General features: G+C 38.8%; 1 protein-coding gene across 8 annotated transcripts in view; it reads left to right on the top strand.

The window, feature by feature from the left end:
* mical2a (microtubule associated monooxygenase, calponin and LIM domain containing 2a) overlaps positions 1–20195 on the top strand; it is a 53488-nt gene that overhangs the window by 21030 nt on the left and 12263 nt on the right. For 6 of the 8 annotated variants that reach the window (XM_060885970.1, XM_060885979.1, XM_060885987.1 and 3 more), the window contains exons 3-19: positions 2506–2713; positions 2955–3071; positions 7293–7394; positions 9871–10026; positions 10457–10557; positions 11114–11371; positions 11456–11571; positions 11762–11888; positions 12710–12800; positions 13775–13922; positions 14770–14969; positions 15812–15918; positions 16095–16169; positions 17302–17433; positions 18168–18281; positions 18753–19007; positions 19160–19267. In XM_060885970.1, coding sequence (XP_060741953.1) covers positions 2506–2713; positions 2955–3071; positions 7293–7394; positions 9871–10026; positions 10457–10557; positions 11114–11371; positions 11456–11571; positions 11762–11888; positions 12710–12800; positions 13775–13922; positions 14770–14969; positions 15812–15918; positions 16095–16169; positions 17302–17433; positions 18168–18281; positions 18753–19007; positions 19160–19267 — 2415 coding nt within the window. The remainder of the gene's footprint in view (positions 1–2505; positions 2714–2954; positions 3072–7292; positions 7395–9870; positions 10027–10456; positions 10558–11113; positions 11372–11455; positions 11572–11761; positions 11889–12709; positions 12801–13774; positions 13923–14769; positions 14970–15811; positions 15919–16094; positions 16170–17301; positions 17434–18167; positions 18282–18752; positions 19008–19159; positions 19268–20195) is intronic. The other 2 variants (XM_060886023.1, XM_060886031.1) reach the window with 2 other exon arrangements.

The following is a 20195-nucleotide window of genomic DNA, read 5'->3' as shown; positions in this document are numbered from 1 at the left end:
TATTGTTTCCTTATTTTACCCAGTCATGTTTAACAATGTTGTGTGTTTTACGTTAGATGAAAACCCAGTTTCTTTAGTTTCATCACTTCAGCACTTGTATTAAGAGCATAGTTTTAGTAGCAATGTGTGTCTCAACATAAAAGGTTTTTTAATTGAAAATGTCAAGAAAGAGTAGGTTTTTGGACAAGAGACATAAAAAAATGACTGGTTATGAGTCAACTTGTCTCAAGGGGCAACTGTCTAGAAAAAAAAAGCCTGGACATCTGGTAATCTTTGTGTTCTCGTATGCTGATTTGTTCATACAACTGTATTTTAATTCGTATGTACAGCAGACACAACTCATCTCATCATAACAGGCGGAGAAAAAAATAGCTGTCTTGATGAAAATGAGGTACAGTGTTCTAGCCAGTGAAGAATTAGACCAAAGATTGGTATACACAGCAGCCATGTCAAAGAATGCACGCTTGGCCTGTTCTCTGCTGGTGATAACACATCCCAGCTTTCATCACTCCATGGAGGCTCAGTGCGCTGGTCTACCTTTAGCTCATTCTCACTGTTATTGGTCAGGCTTTTTGGTCTGATCCAGCCAACAGGAACAGATTTGGGGAAAGTGAACAGATCTGAATGAACATCTACTCAAACATAAAGTCCACATTAACACAAAGCCTGAATAACCCAATGCAGATCCCAGCGATTGTTTCTGTCCTGAAATCTCTCCTGACATCAGGGTACGCACACGTCAGAGAGGAAATACATCCCTCTGTTCAAACACTCTGATAGTCCTCACTGTAGCCGCAGCACTTTGGCTCGGTGTCGGTCAACCATAGTAACGCTGGCCAAAATTGTGATGGGAGGGGAGGAAATGAACAATCCTGTAAGAAAAAAAAAAAATCACAATGGGTCACTGGAACAGTTAAATCAGAAGCAGGCTCAAACGGTGTATCTGGGTTTAGACAGGGGAAAAAAAATTGGTCTTCTGTGAGATTCAGACCTAGATTAGTAAGAAGATGAGAAGATCTGCATTAACCTCCTCCAGGCTTTTATCCCTGCACCCGAGGGAACGAAGTCATCTCACAACCGGCTTTCTAGCCACACTCTGTAAGCTGAAAACCTCACTTCCTGCATTCTTGTGACCCTGTTACAGCAAGCGTGCATGCCTTTGAGATGACAAGCTGTAATTAAAATTTAATGTGGAAATGATGACACATTAGTCTCTTGGCTTTGTAATGCTATGCTAAACATTATCATTCATAATATTTTCAGATATTTGATATCTTTATATTTAAATTGTTCCATGTGCTTTATACCGGCTTCCAAAGGTTTTCAGTACAATAACCAGGCTACACCAAACAAGTACAAAAAATGGTTAGAAAAGGATAGTTAGATATCACAATGTGGTGACAATATCAGCCATAAAAAAAAAATTCATACTCGAAGTAGTTATTATTCATCCACAAACACCAATATTAGCTAATGCCTTAATGTTTGTTTGTTTTATAGTCTTGACTAAACAGTGAAATTAAAAATTTACACCAATATTCATATTTAATGCTGTTAAATGCTCAGTTCTGATTGGTCAGAAGGTGTTAAGGGTTTATATCAATGCCCTGGTACTAATAGCGTTTTTTGAAAGCTATTTATTTACCTTTTTTTTTTTTTGAAGGAGCCTCCGGTTTCAGCGCTTTGTAACAGTCAGAGATAAAGATGTTCCTTTACGTTTCCACCATGGTACTTTGCGAATCTCTGGGTTCTTGGTAACATACAGTATCATGTTGTGACAACAAAAGAGAGAAAGAAAGACAGGCTGTTGCCTGTTTATAGCTGCCATGATGTAAGTGATAACAGGAACTAACTTGTTGAACAGACATTCCAGTGTTAAGAGATTAAGGCTTTGGAATACTTATCACAAAGCTTTCAAATCCCAGAGCCACAAGGCTGCAACTGCTGGGCCCTTGATCAAGGCCCTTAATCCTTGTTGGATAAGGGCATCTGCCAAATTCTATAAATGTAGCTAGAGCTGTCCTTCATTATCAAACTTGCTGTTGAATAAAAGAGGAAAGACAGAATATCTGTACACCAGTTTGTTTTATTCCTTACGTAAGTAATTCTAATAAACTTCTATTAACATTTAAAGTTTTATTCATAATTAAATGAATTATAAATAGTAAACACAATTAAAAATCTATCCACATTAACTTTTTGAATGTATGCCTTCTAATTCATTCTCATTTGTCTGCATCAATAATTTGTTTGTGGTGTTTAAATGCTTGTAGTATTATAGAGGCCCAGACAGATTTTTGTTCATTCTAAATATTTCGTAACACGCTGGACTCAAATTTATGTTAATTTACATAGATGGGGTTTTATTGATGGATGAAAGAACCATTAATAAATACATCAGCATTAATCTCTATACTGTGGCTTGTACATGCTGCATTATTATATCACGTCATTGTTGTCCATCCATTTCTTGATTGAGTGTTTATCTGCTGTTAATAATTGCAGTGCTTAATAATCGGAGGAGGACCCTGTGGCCTGCGTACTGCTATAGAGCTAGCTTTCCTTGGTGCCAAAGTAGTGGTGATCGAGAAGAGAGACACATTTTCCAGGAACAATGTTCTGCACCTATGGCCCTTCACCATCCATGACCTCCGAGGCCTGGGGGCTAAGAAGTTTTATGGCAAGTTCTGTGCAGGAGCCATAGACCACATCAGTAAGTATTGAGTAATCTCTGTTTATGCAGATCCTTTAGCTTTTCAGCCATAACTTCATGTTTTATAGGGAAGTAACTTTCCAGTTCTCCTTTTTGCAAGCCCATCCTCTTTTGTGCTTGCTTTCTGATCTGTTAATAGAGACGACTCTTTTTAAAGGTTAAAAATAAAGTTTTCAAAAAATCAAGGCTTCCAGGCATGGTTACATGAGTTAAGTGTTCTTGTGTTGACTGTCTTCTTCAGGTATTCGGCAGCTCCAGCTCATGCTCCTGAAGATTGCTCTGCTGTTAGGGGTTGAGTTTCACGTCAACGTGGAGTTTGTAAAGCTTCTGGAGCCTCCAGAAGACCAGGAAAACGAGGGTGAGTTCATCCTTGACCACAGCCTGACCACAACAAAACCTGACGCAACACTGTCCTGTCCAACTGGTTAAACATCATCAGCACTTCAAAGAACCTCTGATTGTATAGAAAAGACTTTCAAAAGACGATCTAGAAAAGCTTGTTCTTTCTGTTGCCCTATAAAATCAGGTTCTGCCTTTTCTATTTTTGCATATTTACTAGGTATTAGGCAAGGTTACAAGAAGTAACACAATGAGGGTTATTTGATTTAGTTCGCTTCCCTTTTCTCATGTAGCAGAGCAGCAATGGGTAGTTTATAATAATAATAATAATATTAATAATAATAATAATAATAATAATAATAATTTATTTATAAAGCACTTTTAAAACAACCAAAGCTGAACACAAAGTGCTGTACATCATAAAATGCAGATAATAAAATAATAAAATAGTAACAAAATAAAGTAATAGCAATAATTCAGAATTAAATAAAAACCAGGGAATAGAAATACATTTTCAACCGGTTTTTAAATAAGGAAACAGCGGGTGCCTGTCTGATGTACAGAGGCAAGTCGTTCCATAGCCTAGGAGCAGTAACAGAAAAGGCACAGTCTCCTCTAAGCTTCCTCTTTGACCTTTTGGTGTCAAGAAGCAATTGATCAGGTGACCTAAGGACTGTAGCAGTTCCGTAAGGTTAGTCGGGGTCTGACCATTTAAAGATTTAAAAACAAATAAAAGCACTTTAAACTGAACCCTATAATACACCAGCAGCCAGTGAAGTGAGGCCAAAATTCCATAGCCTACTCCCTGGTAGAAGAGAATTTTTATCTCAATGGGATTATTCCTGGTAAAATAAAGGATAAAAAATATAAAAAATAAAATTGGCATTAATATGGTCATACTTCCTTGAACCATGTGTATGTGTATGAGGTTTATTAGAGGCTTAAATTCATTGTTAAAATTCCCTACAATTACCCAATACACCTGACCTTCACAACTAAATGTGACCCTTCCCTAGAGTGTGGCCACAAAGGTGGAAACACCTTTGTATACAATGTCTGTGTATTCTGAAGTGTTACAATTCTCCTCTAAACTAAAAGACAAACCTGTTTCAACATTACAATTTCCCTGTGCACAAAGCAAGCTCCATGAAGACACAGTTTTCCAAGTTGAACTGGAGGAACTTGAGTGAACTGCACAAAGCTCTGACCTCAGTACCACTAAACACATTGGTGTAGACTGAACTGAAATCGCTGTCTGCATGTCAGGCTTCCTCACCCTACTTTACTAATGCTATTGTTGCTGAAAAAGCAAATCCCCATAACCATAATCCAAAATCCTTTGGAAAGCCTTCCCAGAGAGTGGAGCAAAAGGGGGACTAAATCCGGAATGGGACGTTCAAGAAGCACATTGAGTGAGATGCTCATGTATCCACAACCATTTGGTCATATAGCATAATGAAATAGACTTACCGGACATTTTTAACCAGTATGACAAAAAAACTTTTTTATTGCCTCAATTATGATATACAATTACTCAGGACACTTTTTTACCTCTGTTAGGATAACCTTACATAGAATTTAAGTGGCTGAAGAAAGAGTGGAAAAGAGAGTGGAAGAGAGTGGAAAAGGGTTTGAAATGACCATTTTCTTTGAAAGTAGAAACATTTGTGTGAACTGTTTTTTTTTTTTTGGACATATATTAATATACTGTTAATATATTGCCCCTAGTAGGGTAGGTAAGATTCTTGAGAAAAACTAGAACTTCATAAAGCCCTGAGCAGAGATGGGGGACTCGAGTCATATGAGTCAGACTTAAGTCGCAAATATGAGACTTGAGACTTGCTTGACAAATATTAAAAAAGACTCGACTTGACTTTGATTTGACATTCATGACTTGAGACTTGACTCAGACTTGAATTAAATGACTCAGAGATGGGGGACTCGACTTGGCTCGAGTCAGAAATAAGTTGCAAATTTGAGACTTGAGACTTGCTTGACAAATATTAAAAAAGACTCGACTTGACTTTGACTTGACATTTATGACTTGAGACTTACATGTGACTTGCACATGTGTGACTTATTCCCACCTCTGGCCCTGAGTGTCGAGCCTTAACCACCACTGTGGAGTGGCACATGTCAAAGAAATTCAATGCTGAATATGGGCACAAAATACTAGTCCCCTGGTATAGAGTTAAAGTAGTAGGCACAAGTAATAGAATATGACTCACCAAACAGAAATATCTAGCCAGCTGGACATACTAGTGCTTTGATCATTAGTGGATATTCAGAGAAATCAAAAGCCTTTAAAATGTTCTGAATGCACAGTGCAAACTTTGACAGGATAAATGTTTGTGGACATCCGACCCATCACACCCATATGCAGGCCTTTACCAGACTGTTGGAAGCATACAATGTTTTTGTATTCTGTTGTTTTGCAGTTGTTGCACTGCCTCATGAACAAAGCAATTCATAAAGACAGTATTGGTGTGGAAGAACTTGTTGTGGAAGAGTCTGCACAGAGTCGTGACCTCAACCCCACCAAACACCTTTGAGATGAACTGGAACACTGACTGTGTGCCAAGCCTTGTTGTTACACTATTATCAGTGACCTCACTAATGCCCTTGTGACAGTCATGCTCCAAAATCGAGTGGAAGGCCTTCTCAGAAAGACCCAGAACAGCCATACAGGGTCCACATACTTGTTCTACAAACATTTGTCCATACAGTGAACACTGTGCATGTAGGGCATTGGATAGGACATTATTTATATGCTCGGTAGGACACAAATAAAGTAAACAGGAAAGCATTGCCAACTGGTATTGAAGACGAATAGAAAATAAACAAGACAAGAAGAAACAAATGCTGTGTAAAAGGATAAAAAATGAATCTAAATCAGTAAACTGTTGGATAAACAGTGATGTTGATGATGTCAGCATTTTATTTTTCCACCCTGTGTCCTGTACCTGCTCATGTGGTCAGGTAAAAAAAAAATGCTGAAACGATTACATAGTGTCACACTGTCAGCAAAAAAAGTGCAAGTCACCTTTACCAAGATAAAATATAAATATGCTCTCATATGGGATGATAACAAAACCAGACACAGATGAAATGAACACAATACACATCGGAGGGCGTGTCCTGGGTGCAGCCAGAGCAGGTGAGCCAAAACAGGAAGCCTCAGAGGCATGCACTATGTTTACTGGATCACACAATGGTCAGTTTTCCATTAGTCCTCATGAGTCCAAACAATGCTAAGGCAAAACAAAAAGAAGGCAGAAAAAAAAAGGCTTCCTGCTTCTCTTAAACACTGGCATAACCGTCACTATGACAACCGACCAACGGCTTTCTCAATTTCTCTTTTTTTAGCCAGTAGACTCCTCCTATGTTGTTATTAATTTATAGCTGCAGAGCATCTACAGGATCAGTGCACTGTTTTATTCTCTTTAAGAGAACGACAGCTCAGTATGTTATTATGTTATTCCATTATTAATGGAGGCTCTTGAGCTCATCGGTGTAATTAGGAACAACATGCTTTTAGATGAAGTAATGTTTTTGTGTGTTTTTAAGCTGATCTTTTATGGGTATTTTATGGTGTTGTTCAGAGACTGTTGATTAAACTTCTCTTCTGTCTCTTCATCAGAGACATGAGTCAGCTAATGAAAACAAGAGGCCTTGCTAAATTAAGTCCTTCAGCTGCTGTGACCTTGTACCGTGGCCGTGAGAAGACACGCAGTTCTGTCTGATCACGTAACCTTTGGTCAATATCTATTTTTCTCATTCCCTCTTTTGGGGTTTGAGAGATCCAAGAGTTTCTTGAACAGTGCCAAAAAAAAACTTATCAGCTTGATACATAATGACGTTTCCGCACTGCTCATAAATATAGTTTATTTCAATAACCTGAAAATTAAGCACAACGTCTTTCCTGTGGGTTTGTTATGAAAGAGGATTAAAGTTGTCTTTAATCGTCAGTTGTTGAGATATTTTATATAGCAAATTAGTTTAAAAGACTAACCCTAAACCTGGTTTGAAAGTCTGTTATTGTGCAAATTGTAAGTAGATATGGAGAGCAGCATGTGAACAAGCGGCAGTAATGACACGAGTACAGTACAGATGATGTCATTTGCATTAAGGATGAATGATAAATGTTTAAATGAATTTACATGCGTTTTTTTATAAGAAAAAAGTGATGACGACGATGTATGTGCAACATGTGGAACACGAGCATGCCTCTTCGTTACAGGACCCGGTTGGAAGGCGGAGATCCGGCCTTCAGATCACCCTGTAGCTGACTTTGATTTTGACGTTGTGGTCGGCGCTGACGGGAGACGAAACACACTCGAAGGTACGTTAGCATCTAAATGATTTCTGGTTTGCACAGCGAACTTCATACAAGCCATCAGAAGCCTCTTAAATTAACCTCTACACCAGTAAATGGACACGTGGGATCTTGGATGTTTACATAGTAACCAAGTAGCTATAATTATCGCTGTTCTATAAATACAGAGGGAATGTTCCAGGGGTAACCAAAACAACTTCGAATACGATACGGGAGAATGGAAACACAAATAGAACATCACCATGCCTTGTTTTTGTTGACAAGTTGTGTAAACAAGCCACAGTGCTCTGCAGAACTTCAGGAAATTTTAACCGTACACTGTGACAAAATAAAGTCTTTAGTCAAAACCCAGGAGACATCACTGCCTCATGCTCCTTATCAGCCGTGGAGCTTTCTGAGAGAAATCTGGCTGTTGCTCTTGGCTGTATTCCCTTGCCTTTTCAGCTGGATTGTTTCATCCAGGAGAGCTACAAAGCTATAAAATTAAGTACTGTTCTGTAACATGATAGCCCATCATGTCAGAGGATTTTGCTAAACATTTGGTTATAATATGAAATCAACGGATAAGAGTGTGTTCCTGAATAGCGCCGTGGGCTGAGGCTGGCTGGCCGTCATTCAGTGGATGACGCACGCTTGACTGTTGGATTCTTTCCCTCAAACCCGTCATCTTTTTACCTATCCCCAAACAGATGCTTATTCCTAATAAGGTCATTCTCAGCCTTCTCCAAATGATGATCCATTTACTTTACTGCATGCTTATGAGAAATTTTTAGGGGGGAAATACATGCTTTTGTGGTTTGAGCCTCTGCTGTAATTGGGCTGCTTGGCCAATCTGGTGGAAGTTAAATATATCCTTGTCTGAGGCCTCACGGTCATGCAAGGAGAACACAGCTGCTTTTGGAGACACAGGCATGGGCGTGTACTTGGAAGGACGACGTCTCTTTGAATTAACATACCAGCACTGGCCAGTAATTAAATGCAAACCTGGCTCAAAAACCACTTTGCAGAGACTGGAGCCTGTTTGAGGTTGCAGGTTAGTGAGTGCGCCAAGTCTCATCTTTAGGGCATCAAATCACACACTGGATGAAGAAATGATGTGGAAGTGAACAACCTGTGCGGTATCAATTATTTCAGTCAAGCAATAATGCAAAACTCTGCTTTTATCCTCCTGTGGTTCTCTTAGATCAAGTGAGATTGTCATGGCCATTATGTAGCTCCTTGTCCTTTGCCTTCAAAGCGTTTTGAGCTTTGTGGTGAAGCCAAACTTTCCAGAGCCTAAAATAACCAGCCTGTGATTTAGCTAGCTTTAGATATCAGTAGGATTATGCCTCTGCCTGGATGGAAAGGAAAAATACCACAACACTCACTACCGTTCTGTCTCTCACTCCTTTCTTCTCTAAAGGAATGCTGGCACCTTACTTGTACTTTTTTCCATCACCTGCATTTGACTTCCAAATTCTTACTTTCCATTTAGTCTCGTTCCACGAGGACATTGTAGTAGCTGTCAAAGAAAAGCCCCAGTTTATGCACCTGCCTCTACAGAAAATAAGATAATGTATAAGAAATTATGCCCTGTTGTCTGTCATGCATCAGCCAATAGGAAACTTTTCTGGGTAGCTGGATTGTTTAGTTATAGTGAAGCCGTACAATCCGTCTTCAGTTACAAGGCCTGTGGTGAGCCTCGGCAGCATTTACCCTAAAGACATTATGTGGCTATCTTTCAATAAATATCATACATGAAGTATTTAAAGCTGTTAGCTGTATGTAAGTGTGACAAAAAATTGTTCAAAGGTTTAATTGTCACAGGCAGAGATCTGTGGGAGGCACCTGAACAATCATACAACATCACAAAGCAGCCAAACCACATTAAAAATCATTCAGAATTAGTTAGCTAATAGCAAATAATTGCTAATCAATTAAATAAAATTTTGATCTGAAAATAGTTTGGTCTTACTAGAAGTTACTAAGAGTCATTTTAGGTCACATCCAACAACAAAGACATTACATAACTTAATAGATTAAATATATTATTCAGAATATATTGACATTTCTTACTGTTCTGTACCACATTACACAATGTATATGTCACACCCTAACACTCAGATCTTTCTATCAACTTTAACCTGACATGCTCCTAAGTGTAAAATGTAGTGAATATAAAATTTGAGCATTTTCCTGAAACATTTTTGTACACCCTAATCGTTTAAGACTAAATGATAGCAAAGGAAATACCCAAAATATTATTTTTATTTTTATTTTTTTATTTTATTTATTTATTTTTTTTATTTTTCATCTTTGGCTTTTTCTTTTAGTTCATCCAAAACTAGTGAACCAAATTGTTTATAACTGGTCTCGTAGGTAAAGTTAGGGACTTGTTTAGTCAGTCCATTGTATTTACTGTGTTAAAGACACGCAACCAATCATGCTCCTTTTTTCCTTGGTAGAACCTTTAATGTCCATCTCTCCTCTCTCTTCTGGTCAGGATTTAGACGGAAAGAATTTCGCGGGAAACTGGCCATCGCTATTACAGCCAACTTTATCAACAGGAACACTACAGCAGAGGCCAAAGTGGAGGAAATCAGTGGCGTGGCCTTCATCTTCAACCAGAAGTTCTTCCAGGACCTCAAACAAGAGACCGGTGAGAGAAACAACACATGCTGCAACTAATCATTTACAACACACTGGACATTTCATCATGCCGTGAAAAGTTTTGTAACTAATCCAATTATATACTGTGACGACTGTTGACGCGTCCTGTAAAGGGACTGTCCATGTTATCTGTTGTTATAAACTTTATAATTCGTAGCTCACTTCTCTTGCTATTACTGATATTTAGATATAAAGAATTTATCTCTCTCCTCAGTAAGCTCTTTACATGGCTACAGAGTATACTTGTTATGACTAGCCTTCATTAGTGCTGAATTCCTCAGTAAATCCTCTCTTGAACTCTTTATTATCACCTGCATCATGTTTAGAATTAATATAAAAGATTACATAATTGACAATATTATTACGAGACATCCGCTCTGCTTTGAATGAAGCATCTGATCGTTGTGTAACCCTCTCAGGCATTGACTTGGAGAACATTGTGTACTACAAAGACAACACGCACTACTTCGTCATGACGGCTAAAAAGCAGAGTCTTCTGGATAAAGGGGTCATCATTCATGTAAGTAGCGGCGGTAGAAGAGGAACTGGTTTAAGGTGCTGTAGGGTACACAGACATTTTTTTTGTTATGGTGTCCTGCCAGTTTAAGAGACTGAGAACGTGCTGTTATAAACATATTAAATGAGGTTATAAACATTTGTGAGAGCATATTTCACAACCTTATGATCTCTTGCTCTGTCTCTCTTTTTATTCACATACACACTTAAGCAGTTTCATATTATTCACATGTCAAGAACACATCCTGACTAATATACTGGTCTGATTCAGAACTTAAAAATGGGTAATAGCATTAAGATCACATCACCAAGCATTGTCAGCCTAGGGTGTCCAAGTTTCTCGCCAAGTGCATTATTGAACAAAACCAAAAAAATGCTAAAACTTCTACTGGTGGTTTCCTGAAGAAAATGAAATCTCATGGGTCTTCCACTTTTTAGATATATGACGACTTCTGAGGTTTCACTCTCGATTTCTGCTTGGAAAATTACTAACCAAGTGGCTTCCTTCTTCAGTGAAAACAGAAGGATACTAATGTGATGATGTAATTTGTGTGCTGTAGGATTATATCGACACAGAAGCTCTGCTCAGCAGCGACAATGTGAACCAGGAGGCTCTGCTATGCTACGCTCGGGAGGCTGCCGACTATGCCACGCATTACCAGCTGCCCACCCTGGAGTATGCCATGAACCACCTTGACCAGCCGGATGTGGCCATGTTTGACTTTACCTGTATGTATGCCTCAGAAAATGCAGCTCTGGTCAGAGAGAGGTTTGGACATCAGCTGCTGGTGGCACTGGTGGGAGATAGTCTGCTAGAGGTGAGCTCATAATATGTGTGCACTGCTTTGCTTATTGGGATTTGTTCTTTTCTTTTTTCATTTTGGATCTGTTTGTGGTTATAGCCTTTTTGGCCCATGGGTACAGGATGTGCCCGTGGCTTCTTGGCGGCCTTTGATACAGCCTGGATGGTCAAGAGCTGGGCACAGGGAAGAGGGCCACTGGAAGTGCTAGCTGAGAGGTTTGCATGGTTTAGAGGATTTTACACACACACACAGACACACACACACACACACACACACACACACACACACACACACACACACTATTAAACATGGATGTATATTGCAAGCCAAGCCCAGAAAGATGTTTATCTAATGTTCAAAGAATTTACTCTGTTGCTTTGGTTGTCTTGGATTTCTGCCCCTCAGGGAGAGTCTTTACCGACTGCTACCTCAAACAACACCTGAAAATATCGCCAAGAACTTTGATCAGTACACCATAGATCCTGGAACACGTTATCCCAACCTCAACTCCAACTGTGTGAGACCACACCAGGTGCAGTGGACTTTTGCTTTATTACTTTTATAGGGTTACATGATGCCTACATAAACCCTCCATGACAACTGGCTTTTATAATATCAAAACATAAAGGCCTGTGCAGACATTCACTGTCATAAAGACAATCTCTCAATATCAGTTTTAAATTGTCAATGCTTGACATTTCACTTTTTTATTACAATTACATTCACATTACTGGTTTGTACTTGTGTTACTGGGGATGTGGTAGCCTAGTGGTTCAGGTGTTGGGCTACCAATTGGAAGGTTGCAAGCTTGAATCCAAGGTCCACCAAGCGGCCACTGCTGGGCCCATGAGCAAGGCCCCCAACCATATAATGCTCAGTTGTATAGAATCAGACAAAATGTAAGTAGCTCTGGATAAGAGCATCTGCCAAATGGTTTACTACATTCAACTACTTTAGAAGAAGTTTTTATTACAGCACAGTGAATTTTTTCCCAAATTTTGAGGTTATGTTCAGAGCACAGGGTCAGCCATGATACAGCACCCCTGGAGCAGTGAGGGTTAATACTCTTTTACTCTCCTTTTTTTCTACATTTACTTTACTAATTTACTACATTTTTTATGATTAAGCTATATATACTACTATATTTTACTACTTTACCTTAATAAAACTCACTTTATTTCCTATTTCCCTACACTTCACCACTTAATTAAATGATACTCACTTTGCTGCTTTACTACAATCACACACAGGCTTCCTTTGCCAGTTGTCATTAAGGTTTTTTTTTTTTTTTTGTGAACAAAGAACACTTAGGATGAGGAGTGAACTGACACTTCTGGTTCTTTTCGTGCACAGGTCCGTAACTACTACATGTGCGGTGAACTGAAGTCCTGCTCCTTGGAGCGAGCTGCTACCATACGCCGCCCAGTTAATCTGGCACGACGAGGTCAGATTCATCACTGTGCATTCTTACATTTGTGTCAAACCTAAACAGCGTCATGTTTGACATCTCTAAAGGCTAAAGGTGAAATCCTTTAGAGTTAAATTCCTTTCAGCAGCACATTCCTGCTGAGAGCAGCAGCATGGGTGTGAGGCTGCGCTTCTCTATTGTGTAAGACTTAGCATTGTTTTCATTAGTGGAGTCACATAGAGAGAAGGGTTTCATACTGTAGTCGGTGGTCTGCGTGTAGACAGGCGAAAGCCTACTGTAGTGCTGAGAAGATACAGTGCTATAAAAATATTTCTTTTGTGATAACAAACCCGATTCGTCATCAATCACTTTCAACCCAGCTCGCAATTTTAGATTTAATTATCAGTTCTAGGTACTTTATATCCTAAGAGCGTTCATTCTGTCAGCATTTTAGGGTTTTCATTTATTATTCTAAAAATACATATTATATAATAAATATTCATCATATCCAGGAAGGTCTGCATAAATCCAGTTTGTAATTGGTCTTAACTAGAGATATACATAAACATTTTTAATCCAACTTGTTTATCTATATTTGTTTGTACCTGCTCACAATAATGACTGATGAATTTAATCAGTGCTGTTTCTTAAAATATGTGAATTTGACTAAGTACTTTATGAGAACCACTGCACTTTTTGGTTGTACCGCACCTTCACATGAAGTGAAAGTAAAAACATCCTACGCATGTGAATTTTGTTGCGTGATGCAGGATTTATGCACTGATAGGATCTAGTCTCAAATAAAAGCTCTTAGTTAATAGTCTAGGACCCATTCATATCTGGTGAGCTAATTATATTCAATGTTCATGTTCAATCTGATCTGAAGGATCAGTATGACACCTCCAGGCTCTGACGTATAGTCTGCTTTAATCTGATTGTTTTCATGTAATGATGCAGGGCAAATCTGTAGCCTCATAGTTCTGTATGTGTATGTATATGTGTGGGCACAGAATCTGAGATCAGGCCCAGCAGGTTGCTGACATGGTGTCAAAAGCAGACAGAGGGCTATCGAGGCGTCACTGTGACTGACCTGAACTCATCATGGACCAGCGGGTTGGCCTTCTGCGCTCTTATCCACCGTTTCAGAGCACACCTCATGTAAGACTGCACCACTTTTAACGTCACAGGGACCGATATGGCTCCTTTTATTGCATTATGGTTGCACAATCTTGGCATCTTGAGGTCAATATTAACAGAAGGTAATTATTTATGTAAAGACACCGGCGATATAAATAATGCAGCTCAGAGATTCGAGTGTGGAAAAAAAACGGTCAAAGACCACCTGAATGAGATAAGTGTCTTTGTGTCAAAGAGAAACTTCACTGGTTATCAGACACACATTACATTTTCAACAGTACATGGCTGTAAACATGTCGAAAAAATTTACAACTGAGATGCTCATAAATTTCCCTCTGTGATGGCAGCAGTTCCTGATATTGCTCATATCACTTTATGAGCTCTTGACATGACACAGTTTGCAGTCCTGCAAATCCTAACAGGAGGCATGAAAAATAGTTTGGCCTCTACGGTAAAGTGTCTCTTTCCGTCTGTGACGGGATCAGATCGAGGCCAGTTTTCTACACTTGACACCCTTTTATCAAAGGACAGTTTTGTGTGTGCCTCAAAACCTGATCTGGCAAGAGCTGACAGAGATAATATAGCATGGTCTCTTAGTGAGTTCAACCCTTAAAATTCTGTGATGGTGACCACACATTACAAAAGCCAATGTCTTACATATTGCTTAAAATTATTAATCTTTGAGGTACACAAGAAAAATTAATTAGTTCGATATAATCAGAAACCAGTATTCTACAATCTCTGCTGAAAACACAAAGATATGAATGATGGAGTCATTTTAATTGATATTTAACCTAGGCATTTGCAACAGATGTATATTCTACATGTATATGTATGTATATTCCTTACTGTACTCTTTCTGCTCTAGTGACTATGATTCCCTGAATGAAGAAGACTCTGTTAAAAATGTCCAGCTAGCATTCGACACAGCTGAAAAGGAGTTTGGCATCAAGCCGTTCACTACAGGCAAGGAGCTAGCATCGGGCCAAGAGCCAGACAAGAACAGTATGGTGACCTACCTGTCCAAATTCTACGAGCTCTTCAGGGGAACGCCTCTGCCATCCTCAGGTACACACTGTTCTTTCTCATTAACAGATAATTCACATACAAATGTCAAAAACAAAAGTCCAAATGGAGACTTTTCTCCTCCATTGGGTGGAATATGAGATATGAGTTTCTCACAACCAGGTCCTTTCACCAGGTGATACCAGGTCATACCTTATTCAATTCTTGGCTTGCATACCTAATGTCCACACTAGTAAGCAACAAGCTAACAGACATGTCAACAGAATGACAAATAATATTGAATTTCTCAATTCTAAACAAAGTTATTTATGATGCAGAAAAGCAACAAATCCAATCGGTTAGTAGTCAAGAACTACTGTCAGCCCTCTTTCTAAACAAAACTGATCACTGGATTAAAACTAATAAGGTTTTTGGATCTGTAAATGTCACACAGTCTACTGTGTGATATTTATTATGTCACGCAGTCTACTGTGTAAGGAATGCACCTTCACTCAGGTCGAGTAGGTCACTGCACTAGAGATAGAGGAGATTAAGTAGCTTTGGAGATTATCTGTGCTTCAGTGCAAGTCAGAAATTTACTCGCACTCGCCATTCTGTGAAATCTACCAGGTCACATTCTCCAGTAACACTGTAATATCGTAATACATACGTTTAGTTGACATGGTATCATTGGTTCCATTAAAGCTTGCCAGGAAAAAGAGTAAAAGCCTATTTATCAGTGGGCATTTAAAGAGGAAAGCAGATGGGCTAACCTCTGCATTTCTTTACTTTCCATTCAGTCGGCTAAAGTTCCAGTAAATTCGATTAAGACAAGTTTCGGTCCATTTGCTCTTAATTGTCTGTTTCTTACTGAGCTTGAAATATTTTTGTCATTTTTATTTCAGATTCAAGAAGAGAAACAGGGGGAAATAATAAAGAATTTCCTGAAAGAGCTTCCCAACCTGTTTGTAGATCAATGAGCTTTACACAGCCTCGAAAACGAATCCCAAAGGTAGGACTCATCAGCTTTTATCGGCTTTATCTCCTCTCAAACGCATTTTGATCCAGTTTACTCTAAGCTGGACCTTACAGCTCCTTCAGACTCCATCCAGTTCACTGAGTCTTTTGAAGGTATTAAAGCTGTTTCTATCAGTGCCTCAATGCTTTACCTTCCTTTTTATCTTTCAGGATGATAAAAAGGTAGAAGATAATGATTATTTTAACAAAAGAAGACGGAGGACAGTCTGCAGTTTTTTGGAACAGGTAAATATAGTTAACACATTATTACACATTATAATTATTTAACACATTACTAATGGATCCACATACAAAGCACATACCTTGTGTCTTTCAGCCTGCAGTATAGTGTACTTTTGGTCAACAGTGGCTGTTTATATCTAGAAATATCTTCGTTAGTGTATAGCTAGTGCATAGGCAACTTAGCTGAGCTACAGAACGAATGAAAGTCACCTCTTTGTACTCTGCTCACTTTCTGTTAAAATGAGACGCATTTGACCTCAAATTAGGTACATTCCTACATGTAAAAAAAATTCTGAAGGGAAAATGTTCTGTAAAGCTGCTTTGAGACAATGTCAATTGTAAAAAGCGCTATACAAATAAACCTGAATTGAATTGAAAATGCTTGTGTATAAATTGCATCCATGTTGTAGTTTCAGAATGATGAGAAAATAGTGTTTGCAATCTGATTATGAAGAAAATACATCGTTGTTTCTTTCTTCAAGTCCATATTCTGGCATTATTCACCTGCTAGTTCAGGTCTTAGGATGCAACTAGAAAAAAATATCTAAAGCCAAAAAATGACAAGTTGCTTGGGACACTTTTAGTTTTTGTCTTATGGAAGTTGTTTGATTTATATGTAACAAGCTAAGCTTTCTTCTGGCTTTGTTAGTAGATCAACACTGCTATCTAACTCTACTAGCTACATTTAGACCAGTTACATTTCTTTACAGCTACTAGCTCACCAGGGGCACGAGCAAACACTGCTACTTCTTTCCGAACTTCATAATGTCTTTATATATTACAATGATAAATGTAACCATGCAAATGTTTTAGCAAATGGTTCTTTGTTGCCATGTCTTGCACAAACATGTAAAATTCCTCTTGCTCGTCAGTTTTCTAATGTTAACATAGGATCACTCCAGTGTGTACTTCCGACATTGCCTTGCTTCTCATTTGCATAAAGTTAAACTCCACCCAAGTTGTCTCACCAAACGTAACTGCAAATGACCAAGTCTTTTTGAACATGAATCTCTTCCAGTTTCTTCCAGCATTGGTAATGTTAAAGGGTTAGTCATGACGTTTTGAGTTAAGGTTTAAGTCACTATAATTGCATGTATACAGTACTTATTGTTGTTTTGTCCATTTTTTTGGTCAGGTAAATAACCTCTCCAGTCAAAACACAGCACCTGAGAAACAGGAGATTAAAGAGAATAAAGTCAAATTCATGGCCTCTCAGCTACTTGCAAGGTTTGAGGAGAGCACTCCAAGCTGCACTCTGCGTAGGCAGGTAAAGTCCAACTAGCACTTTTGCATCTCTTCATTTTTCAAGGTGATTATTTTTCTAAGCTGAGGGATATGGTAGCTTAGTGGTTAAGGTGTTGAACTACTGATCGAATAGTTGTGAGTTCGTATCCCAAGACCACTAACCTGCCGCTGCTGGGCCCCTGAGCAAGGCCCTTAACCCTCAGTTGTGTAAAAGAGATAAATGCTGTAAATGTAAACCTGTCAGTTACAGGGGTCAATAACTAACATGACTGAATGGTGAATATTTAACTGTTAGTGGTTAATCTATTGCAGTTTGATCAACATTGGGCTTGTGTGGGTGCTGGTTTAGAGTCCTATCAAGCAGAAGCCACACCAGAGTTTATTAAAAATAAACAACAACTGATTAAACAGGTGAAATCGGGCCTGATAAGAAAACCCCTGATCAATGGCTCTAAATAAGACAATATTGAGTTTTTGTACCGTGGTCTTATCTAGAGTCGAAGAACCACAGTCAGTTTTATCGTCTCTAATACAGTATTTCAAATACTTAACTGAAAGGTTGTTCAGTTGAAGACACTTGAAATAAACATTGTGTGCTTCCCCTGGAAAAGCACTTTACCTTTATTTTATCTCTAACTGTGAAGCTATGCTCTCTTCACTAGTAAATTCTCTCCAGTAATCCTTTCTTTTTCCTGCTTGCCTGTTAACCACATCGGCTTTCACTTTTTGACACCGCCTACGATTTAACAATCTCAGCTTACCGCAAGCGTTCTGAGGCCTCCGGGACCTCCATCACACGATCTGACTGAACTCCCACTCTCCATAAATCCCAGGAAGAAAACCCCACCTCCTCCACCTCCTAAAACACAGGTAGATCTTCAAAATCTACAGTCAGTCATACAAAAGGGTCCAAAGGTCCGAGAGCTCTAGCGGAAATGCCACTGTTTTGCATTTAATTCTTCTACAATTTTCATTCACAATACCTTGAGTGAAAAGTAGAATTTTTTTTAAATTTTCTATGAATTTCAGAGTTTCGTAGTGTTTATTATTTCCCCTTATTTGCTTTAACGACACTGCCGCTAGTGAAAAAACTTTGATCCATTTTAGATTAAATCCATCTGAGTGTCATTTGAACACGTGCTTCAGTAAAAATCTTTACCTTGTGTACAAAGCAGTTAACATGATCGGTATCACACATTTACTTACAATTAGCGCAAAATATTACATATTCAAGAGAAAATATCCCCAATTTTCAACTTGGTCTCAGACTTTTGGATCCCACAATATGTTCATAGGGTAAATGACTCCCACAGACAGCTGAGTTCTCCTTTGTGTTTACAGCTCCAACCATCAGCCTGCTCAGATCCTCTCCTCCCCTTTCCCTTTAACATCTCTCGGCATGATTGCCAAAATCTCACCCACACTGTTCATGCTCCACAGTCACACTCACACTCAAAGCCTTCTGACACACACATGAAACCAACATCACAGTCAGAGAACCCAGAAGCAGAGCACGCTGCGTCATGTCACTCTGCCATACTGACCATGAGAGCAATGCTGCAGCGTCTGCAGAGAGTGGAGGAGAAGATCAATCAGGTGATCGCCACCTCTTTCCTCGCTTTCTCTCCTTTGACCTCCTTGATTACTTTGTTACTCCGTCACTCAATATTTAACTTGCAGAATTCTTCCTTCAGTGTTTTACTTTTGCTCTCCTCCTACTCTGTCTTCCCTTCCCCGACCCACTGCAGAGGAAAGCGCAGACAGAAAACACTAGAGAGTTCCGTAGAAAAAGCATAAAGGAGAAAGCCAACCATTTGAGCTCTCTGTTCTCTGGTGGCAACGTCGACCCACCTCAGGTGACTATGATATTGTGTGGTGTGTCCTGACTTCTTAATTACTCAACCGCATGAGTTCAGTTCTTTAAAGTCACCAAATTCACCAAAACATCTAGCATGCACATTGTTCAGGAATGGATAACGGTGGATGGTTTGCACTAACAGTGATGAAGTTCTAAGATAGTGTAATATAAATTAATAGATTGTTGGTCGAAGCTGTATTTTAGTTCTAGTTTTCGTGCACAAATAAACAAATCAGGGATTATAACCTTTAACCTCTGACAGAAAATATTAGCCTTAATCACCGTAGCTTGTTTCTAACCTCAGAGGTCAATGATGCGTTCATAAATAACGAAACAGTCTAGATTAAGTCTAATCTGACAATAAAGTTAATAACTAGGATTGAATTCCTTCACATTGATTAAATGACAAGTTTAAAAGAACTTGCTGTATATTTAATAAAGGTTTAAGTTAAATCATTGTTGGTGCAAACGAGCCTGTGTTTTTATCACGGATGCATTTACGCGGGTCGACTAAGGACACACGATGGTCTCTAATATTTAATCTCCTGTTTTATTTCAATCGGGTAAGTAAATAAATGCCTATGTACGTCACAAAGTGCATGTTTCATTCAACAGCATCAGCATTCCCTGTTTTTATAAGAAATCATTAAAATAAATGTTCTCCACTTGTTCCATTATGTGGTTTATTGGGCCCAGTGAGAGAAACATGGAAAAGCAGATAAAATTCCCTCAGCAAGCTGGGTGTTGTAAAGTCTCTCAGAGACTCAGAGACTCTTCTGGCTCGCTGAGGATGGAAGCACTCGCTTCACTGTTTTATTTCACACACGAGGGAAAGACATTAATATCCATGACTGAATCAGACAAAGGCTTTCAGTGCAATGTATAATTGATGCAGTACTAAACATTTTCATTTTGATTTCAAGTAT

The sequence above is a fragment of the Tachysurus vachellii genome, chromosome 1, assembly GCF_030014155.1.
Source record: "Tachysurus vachellii isolate PV-2020 chromosome 1, HZAU_Pvac_v1, whole genome shotgun sequence".
In the NCBI taxonomy this organism is placed as follows: domain Eukaryota; kingdom Metazoa; phylum Chordata; class Actinopteri; order Siluriformes; family Bagridae; genus Tachysurus; species Tachysurus vachellii.
The sequence above is the reverse complement of the archived record's forward strand: the minus strand, read 5'-3'. Positions and strand labels throughout refer to the sequence as shown.